This window comes from Sipha flava, unplaced genomic scaffold (assembly GCF_003268045.1).
Source record: "Sipha flava isolate LNK unplaced genomic scaffold, YSA_version1 104_pilon_pilon, whole genome shotgun sequence".
In the NCBI taxonomy this organism is placed as follows: domain Eukaryota; kingdom Metazoa; phylum Arthropoda; class Insecta; order Hemiptera; family Aphididae; genus Sipha; species Sipha flava.
The window spans coordinates 968,716-979,424 of NW_020271718.1; the positions used below are offsets into that span (position 1 = coordinate 968,716).

Consider the following 10,709-nt stretch of genomic DNA (forward strand, 5'->3'; position numbering starts at 1 on the left):
TCTGGTTGAATAGAAAGTGTTGAAATGTCGTTTAGAAACAATTTCGTATTAATGTATGATTAAGTACCCAATTGTTATTAATTTTTTATATTTGGGTCATATATCCTAGGACATTATATTAAGTTAAATGTTGACATTAGATACACGCTAATTGCATTTGGTTTTCAGCATTTATATGAATTAATACATTCAATGCTCCTTTTTTTTATACACTTAGTTATAATATGATCAAGATTGTAAATAAAGTAAATTGATAAAAAAAAAGTAACATAGTTACTTTGAGAAAAATATTATCCTAATTTTTTGTATGTATTATCATCGAATCTTTTATTAATGATCTGACGTAAGCAATACTATTGTTGTCCTAATGTAGGAGCGCCCGTATTTCATAAAAAAATTTTCGAGTTACTGCCTTATTCGTTGCGTATTTCGGTATGTTTATGACTATGAATCTATAATCACTCAATCATAAAACAACAAAAATCGCTCAGAACTTTTATAAATAATATTATATCAATATTATTCAAAATAATGTATGCGTGGGTAATATTATTACCCATATTATATAATATTATATATAATATTATTTATGTAACCATCGAATCACTAGGTTACCATCCGTTGTTATTTTATTTTGTGTTTTATCTATGATTTCGATTAAAAATTTCGTCCACATTTTATTTTAATAATCTATAATGTTTGTGTATATTGTGTAAACAATTAGTAATCGCATCGAAGGTTTTCTAATATACTCTAGGTACGTAATCAAATAAGTAATAACTAACAATTTACTGTAGTAATGTAGTAACAACTAAGAACTAACAAATAATATGTATTTCTTATTAATTGTAAAACCCAATAGGCTTTATTTAAAAATTTTTTTTAGAGCGGTTTTCTTGATAACTAATTTTACTAATTTAATATTTCTCATCATTAGATATTATTTAATATTTTGTTCAAAACATTTCCATTATTTTGATCGATTGACCTCCCGATTATGACAGTATCTCGTATCTCGAATATTATTAATATTAATAATAATATTAATAATATTAATATATTATTATATATATTATTATAATAATATTAATATTTTAATTGAACATTTTGAATGATTATTTCGAGACAGTGGCGTAGCTAGGATTTTCTGAAGGGGGGTGTTAAATTATTAATTATTATTAATTTTTATTAAATATTATATATAATACGTACGAACTAAAACTTTTATTTTAATTAATTAATACGTATACATAATGTTTGTAATATAGATGTAATGTATATTCGAATTCGGATAGCTTTACCATAAATTATTCGAATATCTGTGTTCGATGCTACAATACCTATTATTATTAAACGTTTTGTGTTGCACGAAAACGTAAACGAATAATTTTCGTCACGTATTGTCGCAATCGCAATAATGTTAACCTGTATATATGTAATTAGTATTGTGTATTATTTTATATTTCATATTGTATTATCGATTTACCTATATTCCTATAATAATGTAATATATGATACGACTCAAAGGGGGTGTCATATCTACCAAACACCTCCCTTGTATACGCCACTGTTTCGAGATATTTCTTGATTATATAAATTACTCGATTACTAATATTTGGATTACTGAAATCATTCGATTATGCCTTTCACTAATTAAAACTAACAACCAAAATTAAGTATTTTGTAGTAACGAGAGTACGAGACCCACTGCTCGTTAATGACCGCAGACAATATAAATAAATACCTGGTAGGTATTATTATATGTAAATATATACTGGTCGACAACCAACAATATTGTTATGGCATTATTAACATTATGGTGATTATTTTATCAAAATATAAGGAAATTTCCTAACGTGAAGAGGAGCTATTCTATGTTCGAATCATAATTCAAATCAAAATATTGCTATATAATATTTTCCTAAATTTCTGACGGAACCCTTAGGTTCCGCGGAACACCAGTTGGGAAACACTGCTTTAGAGGCTAGAAGTAATTGTTTCCTACCATAACGAGGAGTAGGTAAGGGTGGTCTAAACCTAGGTGGTTTGACTGAAGACCACGAACGACTTCGTTTATCTTTAGACCGCTGATGAGTGGCTACTTTGGATAAAATCGTTAACCACAGAATTCCACGCTCTTCAAATACTAGGTGGAACTTAAAAAGCTGTATAATTATCACTATTTATGTAAATCTTGAATCAATTGCAGAATGTTTCGAAGAGATTGAAAATACTTTCAACCAAAACATTGCAATTAATCAAGCAGGAGCATTACGTCGATTGCTAAATAATAATACATTTATATTTTGGTTGAATATATTTCATCGTTTAATGCCACACGTTGACATTTTATACAATCAATTACAAAAACGAACTGTTGACCCAATTCAAGTTGATGGCGCAATAAATACATTTAACGAAAATATTCAAAATTAAAGAAATAATTTAAATGATGATTTTTCAAATGAAGTGTCTGATGAAGTTTTAACGTCCAAAAGGAAAAGATCAAACGACACAAATGTTTCAAGGAATGCAGCTTCAAAGGAATTATGTGTTGTTTTTATTAATAGCTTTCAGGACCGGTTTGAGTACAAAGATCATTTCTTTGCTTCTTATTTATTTATATTCTTGAATTTTCCTTCATACGAAAAACATTTCCCACAACAATATTTCAACAAAACAATTGAAGCTTATCCTATGTTTGATAATAATAAACATGAAACTGAATTAAAATTAATACCTACATAGGCGAATCGATTTTCGTGACATGTCAGGGATAGTAAATTTATTATTGACAACAATTTGCAGTCAGTGTTTTCAGAATCATACAAACTTATATTAATAATTGCAACAATTCCAATGACATCAGCAGAAGCAGAGAGGTCATTCTCAACTCTAAAAATAATTAAAACATTTCTTAGAAGTACAATGGTAGAAGAAAGACTAAATCCATTAGCTATGTTGTCTATTGAAAAAAGTATGATAAATGAATTGTCTAATTTTAACGAAGAAGTTATTAAAGTGTTTACACAAAAAAAAAGACATATGTATAGATTTAGTTTTTAAACATGTAACTGATTAATTTTATATAATATTAATTTTACTTTGTTAGTAATTTTACAGCTTTAAAAATAAATTATAATTACTTAGATATTGTGTTTATATTTATACACGATAAGTTAATAATAACTAATTAGTTATTTTTTCTAATTTATTTATATTTTAATGTGGTAAAAAGCTTAAAAAAATTAATTTAGATAGGTTAATAGGTACATTATTTTGGTATGCACCTATAACAATAATATTTTTACCATCTTACATAAGTGAATACATTTTTTGTGAACCACCTTAGGTGAATCCCACGAGCTGCCACTGGACTTGATGATTCTTCAGAAAGTTCGGATAAGAATATTTTAGGCAATCATCAATGTTGTAAAACGTTTTCTTACTACCCAACTTAACAGCTGATTTATTGATGACCGTCAGATGATTAGCAATTAATACAAATAAACTTGTTAACAATGATGAAAAATTGAATGTTACATAATACAGTATAACTAATTATTTTCAAGAATTTCATTAATTTTTTTTAAAAATTAGTAGCATTGATTAAATGTATGTATTTAATCAATGTTTGTAGCAATTATATAAATTATCTTATTATTTTACCTATTTTTTTTTTATAAATATTCATATTAAATCATATTTGTATATGAAAAAATATTTAAAAAAGTACTTCCATAATATCTTAATTAACTTTATTATTACTTCAATATTATTCAGCATTATTACTTACCTAACCAAATGTTGTTAATTTTTTCATGATATTGTTTTTATGTTTTTAATCAACAGTTACTTGATGCATTTTTGAAAAATATTATTTTTAATAAAATATGTGATAAACTAGAAAAAAAAAATATATTTACCCCATACTCGTTATCCATTGAATAATTGATACTTAGAAAAAAGACATCAGAAAATTTAGAAATCATAGTAAGTACATTCCAGTCATATAAAAAAATTGTTTAAATATACTATTAAAATCTAGAAAATAAAAGGATGAAAAACAAAAAAACAAAAATTGAGAAAAAAAAAATATAATAAATCTAGTATTATCACATGCATAGTAACTTGGTAACATAATACAAACATAAACTTGTCTATAACACACATTATAAGTGTCTATTCAATCAAATTTATATTTTAATGGAAACTTAAAATAATCATTGTAATGTACATTTTCATTTTTCAATTAATTTAAATAATATATATTCTTTTACAAAATCATTGTCACGTTAATTATTTCTTAGTTGTAATTTTTATGGACAGTATTAAAATCTTAGTTTATAAATAAAAGCTTTTAGGAATAAAATATTTCCTAAAAAAATGTAATAAAATAACCATAAAATTATTTATGTGCAATAAAAAAAAAAAAAATATTAAAATATTAACGTTTACATGAATTAATTGTGAGTTATATCATTAGTTATGTACATACAATGATATAATCATATACAAAAAGTGTTTACAAGAAATCACACTTTTAGAATATTTTAACAATTTAAAATTGCTAACAACTACAATATGATTGCTCTGGTGCTGAATTTTCATTATTACATCGAACAACATTGACATCTTCAGGTTTCTCCCATAAGCTTGGAGTATTTATTATCTGTTTGCAATATAATTACAATCGATTAAAAATATAAATATTTTCTTTTGAGAATGTTCAATCAAGATTTGTCATCCATATCCCATTAGCAATTAGTAAGACACAAAGCATAATATATTAGTATAGAGATGGATTTTAGTAATACAATTGGTAGATGATCAAGCCAGTGTTTATTTCAGCAGATGACCAGAGGGTATTACTCATCCAAAGAATAATGTATACTCCAAAAAAAAAAAAAAAATGTATTTATGTAATAATTATTAACTCCTTTGTATTCTACATATTACATACTTCCCTGACATAGAAGGTCTAAAATAAACACTGGATCAAGCCATAGTTATAGAAAAATAAAAAAAAATAAAGCAGCATTTCAAAAGGAACCTTAATTTTTTTTTAAATAAATGTGGACAGTTAAAAGCTATATAATAAATAATAATACAGCTTCCAATAAATGTCTTAAAAAATGAATGATCTATTAAAACGTTTTTATTTAATTTCATAAAATGATTTTCTTACATTTAAATATGAAACATGTATTTATAATATAACTATGGTTTTTAGTTCTTAAGCCATATATTTTGGTAATAATAAATATAAAGTATAAATATTTAGTTGATACAATTAATCAATATCAAATGTTTTAAATAATGAGGTGAGGTTTAAACGGGCTATTTTGTGCTTATACCATGGCTGTAGATAGTAATTTTTTGTCATATTTACTTCTTAAATGCATTTTTGTTATTTCTGCTACTTTTAAGGACATTATTTTTATATTTCTAAAAAATGCAGCATTTTTGGAAAAAATTAAAATAATTTCAAATATTCAATATTTTTCTTTAATCAACTTATTGACAACTACACTTTATCGTCTAATATTATCGTTATAGTCATTAAATTATGGTATAATAGTCAATGAAGATAACAATAATACGGACTACGTGTGTGGAAAGCATTGATCAAATAAAATGAAAAATTTTTAATACATTTTTAATACATTTTTTTACATCATTAATAAAATTGTTAAGGTCATAATCGTATTTTATAGTATTGTTTAGGGCATTAAAATCTGGGTTCTAATAATAACTGATTTGCATGTAAGAGATTTTATTAAATTTTTTTAGTAAGAGATAAGGTAAACAAAAATTGATGCCATATTCTCTAAAATCAATTAACTTACTTTTCTCACTAATTCTTCAAAAGCCATATGAACACCTTCTTTAGTTTTAGCACTAGTTTCAATAAATAATGTTTGATGACGACGAGCAAAAGCAATACCTTCTTCTCGGCTAACTCGCCTTTCCTAAGATAAAAATAATAATATTGTAATTTTATTTTGTTATTAATTGAGATATTCAAAAAAACTAAATCATAATGTTTTAGATTTCAAAATAAAATTTCTGTGTATATAATTATTTTTAAATGAAAAAGTGAAAACTTAAATCTCTTGTAGGTGCATAAATAATTTAAGCATTTAAGTTTAATAACTATTAAGTTTATTCATAGCAATATAAATCCTAACCTGATCAATTTTATTTCCAACAACCATTTTAATGATATTAGGTTTAGTAGAATACATATTAAGTTCATTAATCCATGTTTCTAGACATGTAAAAGAATCACGGTTTGATACATCATAAACAAGTACAGCACCTTGACCATCACGGTAATAATTTGGAGTTAAGGTACGGAATCTTTCTTGTCCAGCAGTATCCTAAAATAAATATTTTATGTAAATAACTTACTTAAAAGTTAGAAAATATTTTTATTACTTACCCATAATGCTAACTTAATGTTATTGTTATCCACTGTTATTTTTCTCATTTTAAAATCAACACCAATAGTAACTGCATTATCAACATTGAAAGTATCATCTGTAAATCTGTATAATAGACTGAAAACATATAGACATTACATTAATTTAGATAATATTTGCGACATATTATAATAATGTACATAATTTGTATAAATATATTTATATTTAGTTGGAAAAAATGTTCAAGGATCTAAAAATCACACAAGAAGACAAAGTCCTGAAAAGTTTAATAGTTTATTTATTCGTCATATATTTGTTTAAAAACAATATTTGTAATTGTTGCAAAAAGTAAGTATGATTGTTAATATAATAATTGCTTTTAATTTAAAATTCATATCAAATAACATTTATCGATTTGATAAATATGAAGAAGGATTTAGTAAATGAACATTATCTTGAAGTATTTGTAACTTATGTAATTCACTATATATTTATAAAATTAAATAGGTAAAGTTTTGTTTCGAATTATGATAGTTAACTGAAGTTTAACTTTCAAAAATTCTTAAGGTTTACGAATGATTATCGAACGTGACATACCATGATTTCCCTACTCCACTTTGTCCTATTAATAAAATTTTCAACGTTGTTAAAACTGATGGATCCATTAAAACTGTTTTTGACGATTATCTTGTAGCCTGAAAATCATAACAAATCGATAAATATAAGTATTCGTCGATCGAACCGTACTATTAGCATTTCGTATGACAAATGAATATCACCAGGGACTAAAATTGTGTGTAGTACGGAATTAAAAAGCGTGTTGTGGTTTATAATCCTCTATATTATGGTATTTGTTTTTAATTTTACATTTTTCGATTAAATTATCTTCAATGTTTTTAAAATTTCGATATGTATTATCGGCAAAATTTAAAATACCAACCATTTTAACCGTGTTACTAATTACCGTTAACGTTTGAACGGGGAGAGTATGACAAAATGCTTAAGTTTGCAGCACGAAAAACGATTTTCCCTCTGAATATCACTACACGAAGTTCATACGGTCGGTTCCAACGGCAGCCAACAAAACGTAAACAAACGCTGTAGGCGTTCGAGTGATACGATATCGCGCGTAAGAAAATGTGTGAATTTTTCAATTGTCGTACGCAATGATCGGCACGGAAGTGTTGTGAATAAATATGGGGTGGTGGTGTCTCGTCGAGGTCAGGCTCTTACGATGAAATATTTGCGGTAACCATACGGCGCCGGACAACGGTCCGTGATCGTCGGGCTCGTACAAAACAACGACACGACTGTTAATCGATGATCCGCATGTCGACGGGCAGGACGATCGTTACATCCCGAGTATAAACGAGCACGGCGCACTACGGCGTTGGTTGCGCGACAAAGCAGACGGAACGGGACGCGAAACGCAATACAGTACACGACGACGACGGTAAAAACAAGCCTTGGTCGTGATAACAACACCGACGAAGTGAACACACCGAAATTGATACTGCGTAGCATAGATTGGTATATGTGTGTATATTTTTTTTTATAGGCTCGGCCGTAGGTTAGCCATGGCTGATGTCGCGCAGCTGCCGCCGTCCCGCGTGCCCCTCCCGCCACACCGACGGTTCGCTGTGATTTCCGCAAGTGCGAATCGGCTACGTCGCGTACCGTTATCGCGATAAGGCGCAAGGTCGCGTTGCGCCGTTACCGAGTTACGACCACACGATTACCATCGTAAACAAATAACAACAATCGTTATTATTATTATTGTTGCCTCGGTCCCCGACGTTCGGCCTCTAAGGGCCGTCGCAAGGATTTCAGGGGTTCAATTCCCTGCAACCCCGCCCTGAGATATCGGAATGCAATAACCGATTTAACGGTTATTTCAAAGTTTTTCACGAGATTTGCTCGAGTAAAACATATAAATACGTGTATTACACGGGGTTTCCAGATTTTGAAATCATATCGAATGACTTTTTTTTCCCCTGATGTTACGTTCATATAGAAACAAGAACGAGTGTATCATTTTGTAATTTAAATATTTATTAGCTAATACATTACAGTTGTATACAACCATGCCGATAAGATATCCTTAATATAATGATATAATGCGCAATATTATTCTACGTTTTATTGTTATACAATACAATATTAAATGTTATTTTCTCTCCGCTTCAATTAACCGGGACAAACAGAATGTGCGACCGGGACGAATAGCAAGTCTAATATTATACAATGCGTAATAAAGCATGCTATTTATAAACATTTTACATTCTACATATTTTCAACTATCTCCCCCTCCCGAACATTTTTCTGCGTTCGTCAATGGTTTCTCTCACGCCTTGTTGATCGGCTAACACGATTAGCGTTGGACTCGCGTTTTTCTGACATTCATTTTTTCACTTATGCCTGAATTAAGGTGCGGTTGATAGGGGTAATGGGTTAGAATTTACGAATTGTATAACCTGAACAATAAAATGTACAGAATTAATACAGAAAACGTTAATTATTTCCAAATACTTTCTGGGTTATTCCCAATCTTGCCGGTGAGTCACTGCTTCCACTGTTGAGGAAGTTATGTTATTCATTTACGTTGTCTCATCCTTATTACATCCTTATTTTAAGTACTCATTCGTTCGACCACTACTGCACAGTTCTATCGTCACTATCTTATCTTATTTCTCGTCCGAAATAATCGATCAACGAACATCTCTGATGATCTCGTTCGATATTATTTTTTTGCTTGATTGCTAGTTTCAAGTCAAAGTTGAACGAATTTTAATTAAAAACTGGTTACCGTTTTAAAATTACGTTTTCCTAGTTACTGTTTTAAAATTTAATATTTGGGAGTATTTTCTCGGGCCCCTTCTTTATTTAACTACGCGTTAATTGAATTTTTATTTTCACTCCGATTTTATTAAACGATTACAAATAAAAATAAAGATTGTTTGCGCTAAAAATTAAAGGCCTTTGTAATGATTCACCGCTGATGCGGTTTATTTGTAATGAAATCAGAATTTTCATGAGCCCCCTACTGTAATCAAAAATGAAATTTTCATTTAAATTTAACGTTTTCAATATGAATATTGTAATAATACGAGTAATACGTAGTAATAATAAATCGTACACCTAGGATTGTTTTTGGACTCCTGTTTTGGGTATCAAGTGTCTGAAATGGAGACAAATTAGAGGAAAGCTGACTCCAATAGTCCTATGGACAGTTTGTAGTAACAATAAAGGTTTTAAAAAAATGTGTTCACTTCCTTCTTTTTTCGGTTTTTAAAGGCCATTGAGGCCCATTATCGCAATAAAAACTTGCTTCCACTTTTCTTTAACCTGTGCTACCATTTATCCATCTCGAATTTCAATTTCTGTTATATTCTTTTTTACTTTTTTTCGTACTTCGTCTAACCACCTTTGTTTTGCCCTGCCTGATAGTTCTTTCCCATGGGGTTTCAATTTTAGTTCCGCTTCATTAGACTTCCAAACGTGGACAGCCTATTATTCTATATTGTAATATTTTTACTATGTCTGGTCCTTAATATAACTGTTATAATTCTTTATTGCTTCTTATTTCATATTGTTTTATTATATTTTTTATTTTTGTCCCATATATTTTTTTTTTGAAGGTTGTTGTTTTATCTCCTTTGGTTGTTGGCCGTGTTTCGCGTGCATACAAAATAACTGGTCTGATAACTACCTTGTATAGTGTAATTTTCGATTTGATGCCCGTTTTGATTTGAAAGATACTTACACATTATATATTACATTGTGTATTAATCCGCAATAGCATTTATTCGCGATAGTTTTTCTTATTTTAATTTCTTCATGATTATTATTTTTGCTATTTATTGTAATACCCAAATATTTAAAACTGTGTATTTTTTCAAATTTAATATTCTCAATTTCTAAATGTTTCCCATGATTAGGGTTCGGTTAGGTTAATGAATATTCTTACTTATATTAATTTTGTACTAATGTTTTTGGTGGATCATTATTGTTTTGATACAAAAACGTTACTGTAGAGAAGTTTTTTTATGAGTTTGTTGAGGAATTTTAATTTATCATTTTGAGCTGAGTACACGTCAAACATGTAAAACGTTTTGCAACGTTGGCAGGGAAATACTTCTAAAAAAAGTTGGTTAAAATTAGGAAAAAAATTGTTTAAAATCATGAAAACACTAATTTTTTTTAAGTTTTAGATGTACAACGAGATAAAAAGAATATTTTAATATTGTTCTGATAGTTCTAAATAGTGTGTTACAACTTCAATAT

The 10,709-nt window shown here is 28.2% G+C and overlaps 1 protein-coding gene across 3 annotated transcripts; it reads right to left on the reverse strand.

The window, feature by feature from the left end:
- Positions 1-4,402: 4,402 nt before the first annotated feature.
- LOC112684145 (ras-related protein Rab-18-like) lies at positions 4,403-8,053 on the reverse strand. Of its 3 annotated transcripts, none has more exons than XM_025555506.1 (6): positions 7,390-8,052; positions 7,023-7,120; positions 6,446-6,563; positions 6,192-6,383; positions 5,850-5,972; positions 4,403-4,672 (listed from the first exon to the last, which is right to left on the reverse strand). In XM_025555506.1, the coding sequence occupies exons 2-6, from the start codon at positions 7,088-7,090 to the stop codon at positions 4,571-4,573; spliced, it is 603 nt and encodes a 200-aa protein (XP_025411291.1). In that variant the 5' UTR covers positions 7,091-7,120; positions 7,390-8,052; the 3' UTR covers positions 4,403-4,570. The 3 variants fall into 3 exon arrangements, with proteins under 3 accessions (XP_025411291.1, XP_025411281.1, XP_025411271.1); XM_025555496.1 differs by having other exon boundaries at positions 4,571-4,672; positions 7,366-8,053; XM_025555486.1 differs by having other exon boundaries at positions 4,571-4,672; positions 7,659-8,052.
- Between the last annotated feature and the right edge of the window lie 2,656 nt (positions 8,054-10,709).

Excerpts from the sequence above, each read along its gene's own strand:
- LOC112684145 (XM_025555506.1), bottom strand. The coding sequence starts at position 7,090 with ATGGATCCATCAGTTTTAACAACGTTGAAAATTTTATTAATAGGACAA. Across the intron at positions 6,564-7,022 it reads AGTGGAGTAGGGAAATCATG|TCTATTATACAGATTTACAG; the intron begins GTATGTCACGTT and ends ATATGTTTTCAG. Across the intron at positions 4,673-5,849 it reads TTGAAGAATTAGTGAGAAAA|ATAATAAATACTCCAAGCTT; the intron begins GTAAGTTAATTG and ends TATTGCAAACAG.